The sequence below is a fragment of the Amblyomma maculatum genome, chromosome 2, assembly GCF_055883805.1.
Source record: "Amblyomma maculatum isolate TAMU_Amacu chromosome 2, ASM5588380v1, whole genome shotgun sequence".
Taxonomy (NCBI): domain Eukaryota; kingdom Metazoa; phylum Arthropoda; class Arachnida; order Ixodida; family Ixodidae; genus Amblyomma; species Amblyomma maculatum.
The window spans coordinates 202,582,029-202,602,494 of NC_139345.1; the positions used below are offsets into that span (position 1 = coordinate 202,582,029).

A 20,466-nucleotide genomic window follows, 5' to 3' on the forward strand; every position below is an offset into this window, starting at 1 on the left:
CGTGCGCAACAGCTGCGTCACACGTGGGAGGGACTTCACGCCCACAGCCGCCGTCTCGCATGCGTATTTAGACGGACTGGTACGAAATTTCAGACGTGCACATCTCAGGACACAGGTGCGTTGCTAAAATTCTACAAAATGGAATAGCCCTAAACAGCGTTTGCCTCCAAGTTCTCAATATAAATATGCACGCTAACTTCAGTCAATAAAAAGGTAATTATTAATTTTTAGTTACTTACTGAGTTTACAAGGACAATTATTGCCCCAATTTGTGTCCGCCTGGCCGCATTATCAACGTTCAAAAACGACATTAGCGTACGGCATTTTGCTTAAAAAAAAAAGACAGTAAATTCTAACATATTGTACACGCTCTCTGTATGTATATATACATAAACGTAAATGAGTTGACACACTGTAGAAAAACGACTTAAATTATTCTTACGTTTCGGCCAGGGACTGGCTTTCTGCAGAGTTATGCGGTACAGAAAAAAAAAAAGCTTTTATAAGTACACGTGCGCGTTGGAATAAACATTTTCGTTGGCGGATTGCCGCGGTGTACAATATCAGAATGTCTAAATAACTTCGGTCCTAATAAATGGAAAAACGTTCACAAATGCACACCTTGGATGACGCGGAAGATTATTCAATTGAAGTGAAAACTAGAAAGATCTAAAAAAAAAATAACCGCCAGTTAAGTCAAATTGAAACGCTTAAAAATAATCTTGAACGTGCGGTTCGTGAGTCAAATGACTTGTACTTTAAGGCAACGTTACCTAGTTTTGTTAAAAATGTCCCAAGTAAATTTTGGAACGTCCAGAGTGATCGCAAGAGTCATATCTCAAAAATAACAGTGGAGGGAGATACACTGACTGATCCGATTGACATTGCACGCAATTTTAATTCTTTTTTTTTTTCACAGCGTATTCTCTGAAGCAAGTATACAACGTGTACAAAGCGCATCATATTTTCCTGTATCGGAGGTGGACTCTGTTAGCTTTCCTGGTGTATTTGCTTTGCTTTTAGAATTGAAGGCTAAATCTTTTTCCGGTCCTGATAATTTACCTAATGTATTTTTGCGACGCTATGCCGAAATAATTGCGAAGTTTCTTTTTGTGTTGTTTAAAAAATCTCAGCTGTCATCAAAACGTCCGGCTGAATGGAATAATGCTTGAGTTGTTTCAATCTTAAAAAAAGGCGACTAGGCATTATTGCAAATTTACCGCCCTATTTCTTTAACTTCCGCATGCTGTAAAATGCTCGAACACATTATTGCTAAGCATGTTAACAAATTTCTTGAATAACACTCTGTATTAAGCGACTTTCAGCCTGTGTTTAGAAAGGGCTGTTCTACAATAACACAATTAGTTACAATAGTACGTACTTTTGCTAAAACACTGGATATGAATGGTCAATACTGATAAACGCATTCAAAAACTAAAAAAACATTATTCTAACGAACTCCTTCCCCAACCCTGCGGTTTACTCACACATATTTCCGGACAGCATACGCTCATCATGCACTAAGTGCGGAGAGAAAGCCCACCTTAATCATATCCCCTAGGATTGCTCAGAGGACCCGCCTCCCAAGGCTCTCATAGAAGCTCCCTCACCTGAATCCTGGGAGGTAGCGCTGCGTAACGCGAGCCCCGATATACAATTGGGCGCCGTAAACCGCGCTGAAGAAGTCACCGCAAGCTAACGGCCACTTGGCTCTTCCACTAAGACTACTCCCGACAATGAAGTTTTCTCTCTCTCTCTCCAGATATTTGAATATCATACACTGTAGATTACCTCACCAATAGAGTGCAATTTGTTTCAGTCGATGGGTGCAGCTACAGTTGTCTCCCAGTCACCTCCGGGGTGCCCCAAGGAAGCGTCTTGGGGTCTTTGCTTTTTCAGATTTATATCAATGATATTGTTAATGTGGTTGCTCCAGGAACGCATATTCGCTTGTTTGCTGATGATTGTGTCGTATTTCGTCAAATGACGTGTACTAACAATCAGAATGAACCTGACCGGTGCCTTGAAAATGCTCTTGATTGGTGCAGTGAGTTTTCAATGGTTCTTAACACTGAAAAAAAAAAAAAACTGTTTCAATGCAAATAACACATAAAAAGAACCCGAGTAACCACGTGTATACCCTCGGATCATCAACACTAAAGCAGATTAATAGCTACAAATATTTAGGTGTAACAATAACAAGAAATCTTTCCTGGAACTCACGTATAGCTAACATATGCTCCTCTGCATTTAAAGGCTATGTTTTCTGAGGCATAAACTAAGAAATTCTCCTTCTCACGTAACACTGCAGACGTATAACGCTTACATCAGGCCAAAGCTTGAGTATGCTTCGGTTGTATGGGACCCATTTACTAAACTTAACATCTATAAATTAGAAAGCGTTCAAAGATAAGCTGTTAGGTTTATCTACTCGAAATTTAAAATCGCCGAGTCCCCTACTGAGCTCATGGCGGCTAACAATATTGAATCACTTGAAACACGAAGAGGAAAATATTGCCTTGAGTTTCTTTATTCTTTACTTAACCATAGGTTAGCCTTAGATCCTTCGCCGTGCATATCCCCTCTATCCACACGGCATCATCACATTCACTCATTGACGCTGTATTTTGCGAAGATTGACTTTTTTAAATATTCGTTTTTCCGCGGACAATATTCGATTGGAACCATGTTATGGCATTGTCATAGTTTCGCAACACTTCTCTGCTCATTTATATATGCATATTTAGTTTGATTGTGTTCTATATCTTTTGAGTTTTTTAACAATATATGCCTGTCCTGCTTGGGCCCTGAAAAGGGTCTGCAGTATGCACTAAATAAATAAATAAATAAATAAATAAATAAATAAATAAATAAATAAATAAATAAATAAATAAATAAATAAATAAATAAATAAATAAATAAATAAATAAATAAATAAATAAATAAATAAATAAATAAATAAATAAAATAAAATATGAATCGACAGAAATGATAAGTGTCGGTCAGCAGAGTCAGGTGTGATTACAGCATTATACAGAGTCGATGTCCAACGAGACATTGCGAAAAAGATTGGTCGCGTGCTCAAGTTCATCAACGAGACGAAACACAATCCTCTTCTTTGGAAATTAGGACAATGATGAAGACCAGTCTAGATTATACCCGGCGTCGTGTGTTGTGCTAGGTGATATGATGGTATTTTGCGATGTGGCTGGGCGAGAGGCAGTACAATAAACAAGCAAAAAAGATAGTGCGAAGGAATGCTGTTATGACGAGATACAGATTAGCTTCACACCATTTTCACTTAGACCGCAAGAAAGTGTTAAACTGTGTATCAGGAATGATTCGCGAACTTCGCGTTCATGGTGGGTCTTGAAGCCGGATGTTAGTAATGTTACTCGCATTTTTTTCAAAAGGGTGCTTAGTAATATTTACATCTTTAGAGATAGGAATGTCAGGCAGTGTATTGCAATGAGCTTTGTGAGTATTGAAACGGTATCTGAACGGCGTTTCTGTTTGGCCTATATACTGAATTTTACAGACTGAACATTCAAGCATGTAGATTACATTATTAGTATCGCATGAGCAGTTAGCACAAATTTTCAAGTTAAAGTACGATGATGTGCTGGAAGCTATTACTGATGTCGTCATGTGTGAGCAAACTTTGCAACGTGATCTGTTGCATGGATGGCAACCAATTGGTTCAGTGTGTCTTGTTTTTGATAAAGTTGGAATGTCGCCGAGGTTTTACAACGGCGGTAGACAACACGGGGGGCTTGGTACAAAATGTGCTTCGCTTTGCATTAAAATTCTATGGTGTTTTTCAAAATTGCCGGGACGTTTGGGACCGATGCTGAGTGAGTTAGTACCAGGTTGTTTTGTGATTGGCAAGATGATTGCTTTCCTGCTTTCAGGTGTGGCTCGCGGTCAAGAAGGCCTGCGCGTTCTACCGCATCATCTATTATTCGCTCTGGGCATTTTCTTTCAATTATGGTATTAAGGAGGTTTGTACAGTTACGCTTGAAATCGTGCTCGTCAGAACGTATCCGTTTAAGGCAGACGCCTTGTCCATATGGGATGCTAGTCTTCCAGTGTTTAAAATGGTGCTTTCGAAATCTATCGTAGACTGTCAGCTCCTTTAAACTCTCTCTCAGTCTATATATATATATATATATATATATATATATATATATATATATATATATATATATATATATATATATATATATATATATATATATATATTACTCCATTCACTGGTCCATACGGTTTGTCTACGACTTCCTATAGACTTCATCGTTAAGAGCTTATGAATGGGTTATGAACTATGTGAAAAAAATCAGAAGGGTGTGAACTATCCTCTAGACCTCGTATAATCACCCATCTCAGCATTTTCTGTTTTAATGTTGCCAAGCCATCAAGCTTAACGTCTAACCCCCTCAAGTAAAGTCCCATATCGGGGCCCTTGAGGTATCAATAAATAAATAACAGCCAAGCATTTAATTTATCACCCTTCCCGGCGAGCCGTCAAAAGCGCAGGCGTCTTCTTGGCACTAGTTTTCTGATCGCGGGCGTATTTGGATGGAAGCAAGGAAACGCGATTTAGGTGTAGCTCCGCAGTCAAACGTCTCCAGAGCACAATATCAACGAAGAAAAGATTATCAGCGTCGTTTTCTCACACACAGTGGAACAAATATATGTTGCCTAATACTAAACTCTGAATTTGATAGTGCACCTTTCAGTCAAGTAGTCTCAACTCTTGCAGAGATATTCAGTACATATATCGTTCCATAAAATTTCGAAGTCAGGATGATGCGTTAAAGAACTATACTGGTTGTCGACCCAGTCAGTTTTAAAGGAGTGGGGGCCTAGATGTGTGATTTTTTCAACTGTCTGCTATAAAGAACCAGCAAGAATGCAACGCGTTGGGCGATGCCAGAAGGAGCGTACCTGTGGTTCATGAAGTAGTAGACGATGGGGTTGTACATGGCGTGCGACATGGCGAGCCAGTACATGGCCAGGTACACGTGTTGAACATCGTCGGAGTGCACCACGCTCGGGTGATGGAACACGTAGAGGAAGTAAGCGTGGTAAGGCAGCCAGCAGACGGTGAACAGCAGCACCACGGTGAACAGCATGCGCACAACCTGCACCAAAAACACGCGAAGCTGATTTAAGGGCCCGATTCCCGAACTAAACGAGCGTGGATTTCGAAATGGCGACACGTTCCTCACAAACGACACGGAAATGACACACTGAGTACCATTTAGCTTATTCTCTTAGCAACTAATGTGATAATCACAGCAAAAGTAGAAACATGGCGGCACTTAGATGTAATTAGCAGACAGCTATAAATTAAATAGAGAAAATAATCTTTCTGCCATTGGGCAACTGATACTGGCTAGCAATGCGGCGCACTGCCATGAAAGCTAAATATTAATCTTGCGCGGTGTCAGCTCAATAAACTGCCAGTTATCCATCGTTATTTCTCTGTTAGAAGTTGTTTCAGGCGCAAGGGGAAGTAAATAATTACGTTCAATTTTCGCGCAGCATTTTATTTACACAACGGCAGGTTAGATCCCTTCCCTTTTTAATTATTTCTATGCATCTGGCCATATGCTTGCTTGTTCCTTCGAAGAAGACTAATTTCGATTGGTCGCAAGAACTACTTCTGCATCGCCGCCCACGCCAAGTTTGTGAACAATCAACGGCCTTGTACAGCTCCACTGAGTAACGACCATGGTGAGCAGTCCAACCGATAAATTTTGGAAGAAAACATTTGGCAGTGGTTTAGCTTGGCTATGCTGCAGGATATGTATGGCCAGAGGTACAGTCTTGGTCAAACGTCCTAAGGCTTAAGTATTTTGATCTAAGCCGCAAAATGAAGCCGTCAGGCCATCATTAAAGTTCAAAGGGCATATCAAATGCTACGAAATGATTTCTTATCACAGCAAGAAACAGTCTCAAAGCATTTAACTGGCCTTTAGTCTATAATGGCGTCGTGACTGCTTCATTTTGCTGCTGAGACAAAAATCCTTTGGCTCTAAGACTTTTGACCAAGGCTGTACGTTTCCCTGGCTGAGCTTGTTGTGATCACTCTGTGATTAACCACAGATCACCGCAAAGACTCTCGCACACACTACACATGTGTCCGAACGGATTGTTCACCAAGTCTGTATAAAATGTCTGGGTTGAAGATGCACTTTCAGAAACTCAAATGGTGTGATCAGTCGCACGACGGGCCTTCAAATCCTCTTCTGTTGGTTCCCGCTGACTGACACCTTCCATCTTCAATTTCGTCGGCTATGCGCCGTCTATTACGGTCGGCAGTCTGACATCTCCGTTTGACTAGCCGTTCCTCTCTCTGTTCGGGCGTCTCTGCTGCTCTCTTCGCCTTCTTACGCTCATCTATTTGTTGAGCAGCTAAGTGGCAGGCGACAACCTCAGAATTGGAAGAGGTAATCTTCTCAGTACGTAAAATTAAACAGTGATATATCGCCAAAACTAAAAGTCATCAGAGGTTTCCCGCAAGGATCTATACTTGGACCAATATTATTTAATCTCTACATAAATGACTTGTCTGATATACCGGACTCCCCTCGCCTAAGTCTGTACGTATATGATGCTAATGTCCTTTTTGCCTCTACATCTCGCTTGGAGACCTAGAATGCACAGTAAATGAATATTTGAAGAAATTATCGGCCTTGCTGCATGTAAATAGGTTAAAGCTAAATATATGCGAAACCAAAAATAAAAATTTTTCCCCAGTTAATAAACAGGTTGATACATTCACTAATATATTATTCAATATTACCAGAATAGAACAAACTGACATAAATTTTTAGGTGTGTGGTTTGATAGCGATTTATCGTGGAACCCACATGCAGATAAATTATGTTCTGAATTAAGTAAAATAGTCGGATGCCTAAACAGGCTAACAAAATTAATACCTCTCTGGTTGAACTAAACGTTATATTACACGTCATTCTACACCAGAATCTCGTATTGTAGTCTAGTATGGTGTACTACGAGTAAAAAGAACTATACCCAATTAACCATAATGCAAAAAAACAAAAAAAAAAACATCTCAGGATTGTTTGAAAGCTATAGAGGAAGACTTCAAGATGTACGTACCGCATCTCTCTTTCTAATACATGAAGTCCTTAAATCTAGTCAAGCATCTATTACATGCTTACACAGTTAATCAAAAATAAGCTTGACGAAAATGCCGGGCCTAGGACACCAAGTCGGTACAGCCTACGGAAAGAAACGCTGGGAAAACCACGCATACGAACAAAATATGGCATACAACACAAGTGAGCTATGCTGCCTCCGTTGTCTTGCCTAAAACACGACATAATGGTGACAAGGAAGGCGAATCTGCGCTGGTGTTACGCCCACTGAAGACTTTCGACACAAGAGTAAGAACTGCAGCATCCCCAACAGCGGGAGCGCCTTCGCCATGACTACTTTAGGGCAAGTTGAGCATTTCGATGGTTCTACGAGTGATTGGCTTTCGTATGAAGAGCGATTTTAGGCATATTCGCGTGCTAACAATGTTCCGGAAGACGTAAAAGTAGACGTGCTCCTGAGTTTGATCGGGCCGAAAACTTACGCACTTCTCAACTCACTGACTATTCCGGATAAGCCCTCGTCTAAGCCCTATGCAACGCTCATAACGCTACTTCGCAATCGCTTGTCTCCGAAGCCGTCAGTCATTGGCGAAAGAGCAAAATTTCACCGCCGGTCACAAAAAGAAACTAAAACCATATCGGAGTTCGTGGCTGAGATAAGATGCCTTGCTCAGACATGCGATTTCGTCGAGTTTTTGGATTAGTCACTGCGCGACCGATTTGTCTCCGGGTTTCAGCGCGTCGACATTTAACGGCATTTATTTGCCGAAGATAATGCCCTGACTTTCCAAAAAGCTGTCGAGCGTGCCTTGTCCTTTGAAGCAGCAGTGGGAAATGCGACAGAAGTGCGCGCAGTGTACGAAATGAATGCTGATATACTTAAAATGCCTAGCTGTAGGTCAACTTCCCAAGCAAAGTCAGTACAATGTTATCGATGCGGCTCGGCCAAGCACGGAGCTGCATCTTGTCGACATTCGCAAGCAACTTCTTACAAGTGCCAAAAGAAGGGACCCATTCAGCGAGTTTGCAAAAGTCGTCCGCGACGTGTGAAAACACTCACAGTTAGCCCATTCAACAGGCAAATTAAACTTGCTCCGAATGACGTCACTCTAAACACATGTGCAGCGCCTTTTATGGTGACAGTCAAAGTTAACAGTGTACCTTTACAGATGGAGCTGGACACCGGAGCTGCTGTCTCGATAATTTCACACTACCACTGCACGAGGCTTTTTCCAGATCTGCACCCGCAACGAACCAGTCCTAGACTATGCACGTACTACTCGGGTGAAGTAATCAAGCCTTGAAATAATCAAGTGCTTGAAGTCAACATGGAAACGAGCGGCCAAAAGAAGCGTCTATCGCTCTACATGGTGCCACAAGACGGACACTCATTTCTGGGACAGGAGTGGCTATAAAAGGTTCGGCTTGACTGGAGCCGCATCTTGGAGCTGAACGCCATTAGGAGTTTGCTTTGTGCGACCGTTGAGTCATCGTCGAAGAAACTTCAGGCCCTGCTACGAAAGTACACGCAACTGTTCAGCGATGACTTGTGCGATATAAATGGTGAGAAAGCTGCTCTTTATTTCAAAGAAAACTAAGAGCCTAGATTTGTAAAGGCAAGGACGGTGCCGTTCGCATTATAATGCGTATGCTGCCGGGCGTATACATCCGGCGGTAGAACAGGAACTTGTGAAGCTAGAAAAGCTTGGCGCTATCTCACCAGTGGCCAGTAGTAAGTTTGCTACGCCGGTTGTGCCGGTCACTACAACGTCACTCTGAATCTAGTTCTAGACACTGATCATTATCCGCCTCTAAGAGCACACGAGCTTTTTTGCTATCCTTGCGGGAGGAAAGAAGTTCTCGAAACTTGACCTCAACCGAGCATACCAGCAGGTAGAAATGGACGAACGGTCGAAAGAATAGTTGACGCTAAATACACTCAAAGGGTTGTACGTCGTCAACCACCTACCCTTTGGCATTGCATCAGCTCCTGCAATCTTTCAAAAGATAATGGATAACATGCTCAAAGCACTCGAAGGGGTTGCATGTTACATTGATGACATCCTTGTAACGGGAAATACTGATGGAGAGCACCTGCGTAACCTCGAAGCTGTTCTGAACCGCTTGTCTGAATGGGGCGTTAAGGTGAAGACGGCTAAATGTCACTTCTTTAGGGACCAGCGTCAGTACCTTGGTCACATTGTAAGCTCTGATGGTGTGCGTCCAGCTGATTAAGTGGCAGCATTTCAAAGGAACCGAGGCCAAATGACAAGCGTCACCTGCGGTCCCTGCTTGGCCTAGTTAAATACTATGGAAAGTTCATTCTGAACCTATCTAGTGTAATCGCACTGCTCAACAGTGTTTTACGCAGGGTGTGGAGCAGGGAATGTGAGGACGCCATCTTTGAAGTTAAGAAGTTGCTGTCCATGCCACCCGTGCTTACCCACTACGAGCCCGGATTGCCACTACAGCTGTCTTGCGACGCATCAGCATACGGCGTTGGAGCCGGGCTCTCTCACGTCCTATAAAATGGTAGGTGCAAGCCAACTGCATACACATCGAGAACATCGACTAAGGCAGAGGCTGGCTACAGCCAAATGGAGAGAGGCACTCGCCCTAATGTTCGGTGTGAAAAAGTTTCACTACTACCTTTATGGCCGTGCCTTCATACTCGTAAGCGATCATAAGCCATTGCACACTATTCTCGGTCCCAAAACAGGCATTCTTACGATAGATGCAGCGAGATTGCAGCGTTGGGCAGTTGTGTTATCTGCCTACAACTACATGCTCAAGTACAAGTCGTCAGCATAAACGCAGACTATGCCTTTCGCGACTGCCATCGCGGGGAAATGATGATGAAGCACCGGAAGATAAATTCTACATTCTGCGTTTTGACTCGCTTCCAGTAAATTGCCGTAACGCAGCACGCGAGACAAGTCGTGACCTTAGAGCAGTCATGCAGTAAGTTTTGAGCGGCTGGCCGCATCGCGCTCCGAATGACGAACTGAAGCCATTTTTCTACAGACGTTTGGAGTTGTCTTTGCAGTAAGGATGCCGGGTGCTGGGAACTCGTATCGTCACTCCTGAGCGCTTCCAGTCGTTCATGCTTGAGGAGCTGCACCAAGGGCACCCTGCATCAGGACGAAGGAGTTGGCGAGAAGTTACGTGTGGTGGCCAAATATTGAGACATCTAACAGAAAGTGAGTGCATTTCAGTCCAGCGCAACATACCGTGCCCTGCTCCGCTTCATCCATGGGTGTGGCCTAGCCGGCCCTGGGAAAGGGTTCACGTAGACTTCGCAGGCCCATTCAGAGGTGCGATGCTCTTGATAGTCATACCCTAGTGAAAAAAACTGAGTCCCAATAATCTCATACAGATTTCTCATACTACACTCATATAAGTCTCGTACAAGCCTCATATTATCTCACACAAATATCATTCAACTTATGATAAATATGAGATTATGAGATAGTTGTATGAGTTTTGTATGAGTTTGGTATGAGAAACCTGTATGAGGTTATTGTGACTCATACTGTTTTTTCGCTAAGGTAGACGCTCATTCTAAGTGGCCAGAAGTGTTTGAAATAAAAGATACATCCGCAGAGAAAACCATTGACCATCTTTATGAACTTTTCTGAAATTTAGGTTTTCCAGAGACGCTTGTATCGGATTACGGTCCACAATTCACATCGAACGCGTTCTTAAAATATAGGCGCAGCATTCGCACCCGTCATGTTCGCACAGCGCCATATCGTCCAAGTTGCAATGGATAGGCTGACCGCTTACTGTAATCATTCAAGTCTACGTTGTGTAAGAACCCATCCGTATCCTACGTTAGGGAGCAAGAAACCATTTAGGAGATGAAACTCCCATCAGCCTGCGACCAGATAAGGTCACAATTGTAGCGCCGACGGCACGGAGCATGACGCGGCCGTATGCAGTGTTGGCCGTATGCCGCGCATCGTAGAAGCCGCAGCGGCAAAAAAGAAACCTGGGCCGGCTTGCACGATAAAGATGGAGCTAAGTCCAGACTTAAACGGTCCAGACTTAAACGAGCCGCACTCTTCGGTTCGGCTCGTGTTCACCAGAGTGGCTTCTCAGAACAGCCTCAGCAACCACTTGGGGCATTTTTCCTCGTAACACAATCCTAAGCCGCAAAAAGCAATGGCACAGATTTTACACAGTGCAAGATTGACCGAATGTTTACATCTTACCGCAAGGACAGGGCCAGCGCATCCCTGTAATTTCCCAATTTCTCTACTTAGGTACCGGGTGTCCTTGTGTCTTAACTAAGGCGGCCTAGAGTCGTAACCGCACAAGCGACTTATTCAAGTCAGGACTGAAGCTTAGTCTTGACTTCAGTCTTAAGCGGCCATGCTAGCGGCCTAATCCTTTAGACTCCAGTTAAGTCTGGACTTAGATAAGACAGTCTTAAGATCGTTTCGTGCAAGCGGGCCCAGGGCCTGCTTGCACAAACGATTTTAAGACTGTCTTAGCTAAGTCCAGACTTAACTGGAGTCTTAAGGATAGGCAGCTAGCATGGCTGCTTAACACTGGAGCCAAGACTGGGCTTCAGTCTTGACTTGAATAAGTCGCTTGCAAGATTACGACTCTAGTGCCGTCTTAGTTAAGACACAAGGACGACAGGTACCTAAGTAGCGAAATAGGGAAAAGCAGGGACGTGCTGGACCCGTCCCCGCTTTGAGATGTAAACATTGTCATTCTTGCGTTGTGCTAGATCTTTACCATTGCTTTTGTGCGGCTTAAGATTGTGTAATGAGGTAAAATGACCAACGTGGTTGCTGAGGGCGTTCATGGAAGCCACTCTGGTGAACACGAGCCGAGCCGAAGAGAACAACGAAGATTGCAGTCGGGTGTTTTGCTGTTGGGCCTGTGCGCTCACTAGTTCGTTTTTTCCTCAGTCAGTATTCGTTCTCTAGCAGTGTATTTCTTTTTATCGACTAATATCTGACCGCTGCATCTGCGGATATCACTGGTTCTGCGATTCGGTATCCCGCTCAAGCGTATGAAGCATTTAGGCTCCCTTTCGCAGCGCAGGATGCCAGTCAAGCACATCGTGGATCAGTGAGCGTTTAGTGAAAAAAAAAATTGTATGATCAAATCAGTCTTGTGACCTAAGTGCATGCATCACCGGTGATGGCCGAAGAGCTTCCGCGTCCAAACGTGCGAGCTGTGATGTACAGGGTCGTCCACTTCTAGCTAGAACACGGTCACTGCTTTTAAATCAACCTTGTATCTGACGCAGGCAGATATCGATGCAAAGCGATGCAAGCACAGAGACACGGATGTGCTGCTTCACATGGCCAGCCACTTTAGATTACTGCGTGGCCGGGTCGGATGCAATGACACCTTGAAAGCAGTGACCGTGTTCTAGCTAGAAGTGGACGAGGCTGTACATACATAATTTCAGTCGAAGCATGTATATTGGTGTTTCTATGTCTGCGTGTGCTAGCATCTTGTGCATCATGTATACATACATCTTGTGGTGAAGTGATGATATCCGTGCCGTGTACAAGTTGTGTGTGCGATCACATGTATCTCTCGCCTGTGTACGAGGCGTCTGTGGTCCTGGAAGTTCGTCGGTGGTTTTAAATGGATGCTATGCTCTCTACCTGCCTCTATTTTACTGTCTCCGTACTGTAAACGAGTAGTTATCAGCCCAAACTTTCTTCCTTGGATGGTGCTTGTGTTTCTCGCTTAATATTCTGTTTTGTGTTTGTGTTCACAGAGAATTTTGGCTGCAATTGGAATTGTCGTAACAAACACGCTACAAATAACGCACAAATGGCAAAAAAGTGTTTTTTTTTGTGTTCATGTGAGGAAAAGGCAGGAAGAGACACGCACAGAGCATGTTTGCACTAGTGACTACTTTTGCATTATTTTATTTTTTCCTTCATTTCTACAATGTGCAGCACAGATTTGCTGCAATTTTTTCCCTGTTTTAGTACAAATAGGTTCTTTGTGAGAAGCTTCGATGAACATTGCTATTGACTTTGTTTTGGCTGACCCAATCTTTGTGGTTTGTCATAATAGCAATCGCGGATGGTGTGTCATGCTGCAGAAAGCAGTCTAGTTTGATAACTAACAAAGGATTTATTAATTGCTTGTGTTGCTTGATCTTGATTAAGAATAATAGGCAGCGACACATCCCCTCAGAAATAGGAATAGCCGTCGGCCGATTAGGTGGCGCATCACATGCGTATACAGAACAGCACATACAAAAAAAAAAAGAAAAACGTGATGACAGAAGTGCATAAGGGATTCTTAGTGAGAGGTGTCATATGACAATACATTTTTGGCCCCTTGGCTGGAATGTCAGGCACTCGTGAATATGTGTGAAAATTGAAAGCTTCATGAAGTACATGGAAATGTGTGCAATTTCATAGTTTAAATTGAGAAATGGTACTGTATTTGTAAAAACTATTCAAAACATGAACAGCTTTGTGTAGAAAGTCTTTATTGTCATGGTCTAAGAAGACTACAAATTCTCCACTAAGGACAAAACATCTCTGAAAGTGTGATTTTTTGCAGCAGTGCCAAAGGCGTGATTCCGTCTTCTCAACGGCTGGGTCCCGGAAGTTACGTACGCGCCACCATTAAAACAAACACAACAAAAACAACGCAACATTCATTTGTACTTTGAGTAATTATGCAGATAAGTGTAGAAATTAAGACGGGTATATTATAAAATATTCAACGTATCTAAACAGTTGCTACCAAGGATGATTTCTACACATCGGCTGTGAAATAACAGTAGTTCGCTGCTCAGACGAAATATAATGTCGGGATTGTAGCATATAACTAACCAGCCGAGGTCGCACTGAAGCCTCATTGTTTAGCGAAATTCATGACGCTTGCTTACACTATCCAACCACTGCATGGGTCCCGCAAATAGGGACCACCCATCTGGTGATTGCATGCACCACCGAATTATTTCGGGCCTAATAAATGTTGATTCCTCCTCCTCCCGTTGTCACTTGCCAGGCGGTCAGGTTAGAGTTCGAGCACGGCAGCAACGGTGGCGCTCAAAGTTGCGGAGGCGGAGGTCTCACGCCGGTTTCGCGTGAGTGTTGCAGGGAATATTGTACAGATGGCGCGGCAATCACAGCCGATGTGTAGAAATCATTCTTGGTAGCAACTGTTTAGATACGTTGAATATTTTATAATATACCCGTTTCAATTTCTACACTTATCTGCATAATTACTCAAAGTACAAATGAATGTTGCGTTGTTTTTGTTGTGTTTGTTTTAATGGTGGCGCGTACGTAACTTCCGAGACCCAGCCGTTGAGAAGACGGAATCACGCGTCCCAAAGCGTTTTGTCGTGAGCAGCAATAAAAAGTTCACTGAAAATGAGGGCAATGCAAGGCCACACACAGATAGGTACCTTTTTTTTGAATGACAGGAAGACTGTTGCACTCTGTGAATGCTCAGTCAGATGAGCATAAAGCATTCCAAGGAAAGCATTCATAGAAATGTTACACTCATTCCAGAAGGTTACAGCATTGTGTCTGTTGACAGCATCGTGGACAGATCTTATGAGGCAGTCTTGAGGTATGTAACAGGAAAACATTGAGTATTAATGATGAACACGTAGCAGGATTATTTCCTTGTACTAAATAAAACATTCAGTGGCCTGTTCCACATACTCCATGCTCAGTTTGTTTGTACGCATGCATCATGTTTTCGATCTGTGTGTCCATGCTCTATTGAGGACTGTGTCAGATGCACAAATGTATAATGACTGCTTGAAATCACTAGCACCATTGAGCACCCTCTGCTGCGTGTTCATAGTAAGCTGCAGAAGCTTTCAGGGAGTTAGCACATTGAAGCCACACAAAGCAAATAAAGGGAGTTTTCAAGCACAAACTGTAGCATTGTAATGCAAATAGTTTCTTCTTGCAATTACATTACAGCACTTACTGTGCCTGAACTTCATTCCAGTGTTAATAAAGATTATATTTTAGTTTGATTTTATGCAAGAATTTCTTTTCTTTGCAGCAAGCTTTGGAAAGTGAGGCAGTATTTGCAAATGCAAATGTACTTTATTTGCGAGAAGTTTTCATGAGGAAGTTGACATATTACAGTTTCCATCATTGGTTATGGCTGCTATAGAACTCATTCCCATGAATGTATTGCAAGGAATGGCTTTTACCAACGTTGTTTTAATTGTTTACTATGGACATTACTATGAACACGACGCATTCCCTAGGCAGGGGCCAAGGTTTCCCATATATAGGTACCCGCTATCCCCAAAAATAGGTACCCACTGTCTCTATGTGCATGTTAAGACAGCCCTGACTAAGTCCGGTCTTGAAGAAGTCTGGTCTTACTAAAGACACGGTTTAAGTCTGGACTTAGCTCGGACTTTATCGTGCAAGCGGGCCTTGGACTGGTTGCCCTGGCAACCAAAATGGCGGTAATTTCTTTCCACGCCGACAGGCGCCGCCAGCATGATAGCGGCGCCGCGGGCTTGCGACCTTTTCTGTGCGCCACAAACAGCGTAGTTTCCCCCCCTAAATGTTTCCTGCTTTGTGCCCTACGCTCAGCTATTGCTGATATTCTTTTGGCGTATCGCAACACTCCTCATACAACCACCGGGGAAGTTCCTGCACTCCTCCTGTTTGGCAGACGTCTTCGCTCAAGCCTTCAATCCAATCAAATGTATCAGCTAAGAAGTTTGATCAAACCTTAAGGCGTAAGTCATGAGATATCACAAAGAGCGACTTTTTAAGGTTGGTGATAGTGTAAAGGTCAGGAACTTCATGCGGGGGAAAAATAGTTTTCAGCGACGATTTTGGCGCTAACTGGTCCGGTCTCGTACCGCTTAAGGGTCGTAACTCCTAGAGGTGTGTTTCAGTGGTTTCGCCACAAGAACCACATTGTCCGAGTGGCTCCGGAAGAAGACACATCTGCTCCTCTGGAGCCATACCCTGAACCCGATGAGCAAGCGGAGACCTGCCGGTTTCCCCGACGACAGGCTGGAATGCAAGCCCGCCATTCGGTACAGAACCTGCAGAACGGCGGTACCCGATTCGGAAGAGGGGAGCACCCGACCGCTCGCTATGTACTGTGAACAGGACTATGCTTTGAACTGTAAATAAGTGCCAAGGGATGTGGTATCGCGAAGCGTTATCAAAGCTGCGGAACTACCTGCCTCGGCCACGCTCTCTCCGCTTTACCCTTGCCACTGTGATAAGGTGGCTTATTAAAGCGCGTTGCGTCAGCCACCGCAGGGCATTTCTTTAGTTACCGTTATTACGGAATAAAGAGGTTGATGTCTGAGCTATGCTGCCTCCGTTGTCTTGCCTAAAACACGACACCCCGTTAGGGCTATGTTAGCAGTAATTGAAGGACATCTGGCCTAAATGCACCTAAAAAAAGCGCCTCATTTGTGTACCGTTCTTCGTACATACCATTGTGTTAGTTACCAAATCGAAGCCGTGCCTGCAAAGTGAACTGCCAACCAGGCTCCGGGATCGCTATTTTAGCAATTATTTCAAATACATCTCGCTGACCTGTGCCTCCAAAACACGTTTCGTTTGTTTCAATTTTTGGGGTGACATTTACGTGTGCTCTAAACTGCAGACTGTTTCCCTTGCTGCTCCATTATGCTCTGTTAGCATGTTTTTCAGGGACGTCGTCCTTACAGTACTGCTAATACCCCACTAAACTAGTCTATTCGTATAAGTACCTAAGTGTGAAGCTTTTAAATGATTTATGTTGGCGCCCGCAGGTTATGAATATCGATTGGTTTGGTTTATGTGGGGTTTAATGTCCCAAAGGGACTTGGGCTATGAGCGACGCCGTAGTGGAGGCCTCCGGAGTATTTAGACCACGTGAGGTTCTATAACGTGCATTGACATCGCACAAAATACGGGTGCTTGACTTTTCGCCTCCACCGAAAAGCGGCGCCGAGGCCGGGATTCGATCCCGCATCCTTGGGAACAGTAGTCAAGCACCCTAACCACTGCGCCACCCGGCGTTTTTTCTTTATTGCCAAGTTTATCATCCAATTTTACGCGCACGCACGCACGCACGCACGTAGACACACACACACACACACACACACACACACACACGCACGCACGCACGCACGCACGCACGCACGCACGCACGCACGCACGCACGCACGCACACACACACACACACACACACACACACACACACACACACACACACACACACACACACACACACACACACACACACACACACACACACACACACACACACACACACACACACACACACACACACACACACACACACACACACACACACACACACACACACACACACACACACACACACACACACACACACACACACACACACACAACATGGGTTAAAACCACGCGATTTCGGCTGTGTGATCCATTACAAATTATGCATTTGCAGCAACACTTCCATTCTCGGAAGCCACTCAGGCACTTCGTCTTGTTTCTTCAAAACATCAATAACACTCGCAACGGCTTGGCGAAAATACTGGCGTATTTTTATCGGATCAACGTCTGCATGCCTGAAAGCCGGGCCTATGAATATCATCTCGGCATCTTATAAAACATTAAGCTTTCTGAAACATCATATGCGGAGCGCTCCACCACATGTAATGTAAGACACGTTTCGTTTGTCTACCAGTGTTTGTTCATGTCCCAGTTTTGTAAAAGTGTCAGTCTGACGCGGTTATTTGTATCGTCTACCAGTTGAAGCAGCTTGCTTCCAAGGGTTATGAAGCATGCCGTGCCTGACTTCATCCTTACCAGGAGGTTTACGCGGGACGAGTGCAAAAAGCGCCACATGCAATTTGGGGAGGGTGACTTGGTGACCTCGTGGCGACCTTGAGACGGAGAGGTGGATAATTCATTGGCAGAGTAGTGAACTTTCAGGATGGGTGGAAGGCCGATAATGAGGCCGAGCGTCAATGCGTTGCTCAGTAGTGGGCCAAATGAGCACACTAGTGAAGAAGGCGGGTTCGTTTGGCCCTTGCAGATGTTTAGAAATCAAGATTGACTCGTAAAGCTGGCATGTACTTCGACTTACATTTTTGGAGCCGGCGGACCGCATTCGGCTCGCGGGCTGCGTATTTGAGGCCTATAGCTCAGATGGCAACAAGAAGGCATGTGCATTTCACGCGTCAAACCTACGAACCAGGGGTGCAACAAAGACGCAGTCATGAACAGAAACGAGCGACAGCAGATTATAGGCCCGAGAGCCTGGGATCATGCCTATTTCCTATGGCATGGCGCTCAATGCGCGTTTTTCTACAGCGGTAAGAAGCAGAAGATACGCACGTGGAGTCTCAGTTATTGTGCTTCGGCAAGCAGAATCAGAAGCAACCCTTTTGTTTTGGCACAGTGGACTCCATTCTTAGGTTGAAGGAGATCACCAGTGAAATTCTATTGGCTCATTTCTGAATCTTGTTCTCGACTGCGCTAGTGGAAACGCGATAAGGGTGAGGCGGAAACGGCGAGCGCTGGATGCGAGACATGAGACGTAGTGCGAATAGAGGGCTTCCTTGCTTTCAAGCCATTGCAATCCAATTTGGCTGCCTTCTATCCTCCGTTTCCTTGTCTGCTTCGCTATTCGTTCCGGCAGATATGAAACCATCCCCTGCTTTTTTCTTATACAAAACCTTAAACGTACGCGGCACACAGTCGATCAGCTATAGAGGTTACCGTTAAAGACATGCACAAGGCTTGTACTTTTGAATTTGCCTTCTGATCTGTGTAAAAAGATATTGGTACCTTTAAAATATGCAAAGAAGAAATTTAAAAGTGTTGATAATGATAGGCAGAAAGGTTACGCTCTTCAGAGTTTGCCTTATAAAGAAGGCGAGCTGGTCAGAGACAACAAAAACGTGCCCCGCTGCTCTTTGGGCAGTGAGCCGGCGTTAGTTAACATGCGTTACAAGTGCGTTAGTTAACATGCGCTAGGATAAAACCTAAGATCAACAGCTGCGAAGACGTGTTCCCACCTTAGGACTTTTGATGAAGCCTTGTAAAAGAAGCAAACATGTTTGTTCGCTGATATGAACGTAGCACATAAATATTTCCGTGAAGTTTCCAAACGAACCCTCTTGTAATAATAATAATAATAATAATAATAATAATAATAATAATAATAATAATAATAATAATAATAATAATAATAATAATAATAATAATAATAATAATAATAATAATAATAATAATAATAATAATAATAATAATAATAATATTAATAATAATAATAATAATAATAATAATAATTTTACCATACACAAGATGAAGGGGGTCGTGGATAAAAGCTGCAAAACAGCTTAAAAATAGCCTACGGTTCCTTCTACAAGGCGATACAAAGGCACACGTGAACACACACAATGCAAATGTATTATTCATTGCTGGAAAAAACAATGAAAATGTTTAAAGCTCTTAACGTTCATAACAGACAGAGTGACGTAGCTCGTTAAAGGTAGTGTGACGTAAATCATTTAGCTGATTAAAGAAAGTAGGCGGGATATGGGACAGTTTTTTCATGCAATAATTGGCACGAGGAGTGACCACCTTCCAGTATTCAGAATGACGCATAGTATAGGAAGCCCCTTTTATTTCCAGCTCATTATTTATTTGCATTTTATTTCTAGCGTTAACATCTGAAGAAAATTAGAACCCCGCCTGGGTGGCGCAGTGGTTACGGCGCTCGACTGCTCTTCCCAAGGATGCGGGATCGAATCCCGGCCTCGGTGGCCGCGTTTCTACGGAGGCGAAAAGCAAGGCGCCCGTGTGCTGTGCGATGCCAGTGCAAGTAAGAGAACTCTAGGTGGTCGCAACTCCGAAGCCCTCCACTACGGCGTCTCTCATAGCCTGAGTCGCTTTGGGACGTTAAACACCACAGACCAACCACACAAGAAAATTAGAGATGCTGAAAACGCATGCGACTAATGTGCTGAGAACCGGTTTATTCTTATTGCGCCCCTTTTGAACGGAAATACCCATACCGTCAAAAAAAGTAATTCCGGGCGCATTGAGCGCGCGAGAACGTAAGTGCGGGTGCTTTGAAATGTAGTTCTTGGCCTTGCGCTGCATTCTTGGCGGGGCACTTTTGCATTGATGACTCTCGCTAGAATCCATCAGGTGCTCCTTGCAACACATTTCGGCTGGCTATGACCTGCAGCGAACGGTTATTCACTGGAGTGTACTTGAGGGAACTGCAATCGCGGGCTTACCGTCGAACAATGCCATGCTTACACAGCGACCTTCACTGCCCTTACTATTGCTTTGTAAATCAATGGCCTAACTTCTCGATTTTAAAAACGCCCCCTTCGGTCCTTGTT

The 20,466-nt window shown here is 43.8% G+C and overlaps 1 protein-coding gene across 1 annotated transcript in view; it reads right to left on the reverse strand.

Annotated features, from left to right (window-relative positions):
- The window catches only part of LOC146201088 (tachykinin-like peptides receptor 86C), a 334,303-nt gene that overhangs the window by 9,559 nt on the left and 304,278 nt on the right, over positions 1 to 20,466 (reverse strand). Inside the window, exon 4 of the mRNA XM_084592487.1 lies at positions 4,948 to 5,144. Within this exon, the coding sequence (XP_084448613.1) occupies positions 4,948 to 5,144 (197 nt within the window). The remainder of the gene's footprint in view (positions 1 to 4,947; positions 5,145 to 20,466) is intronic.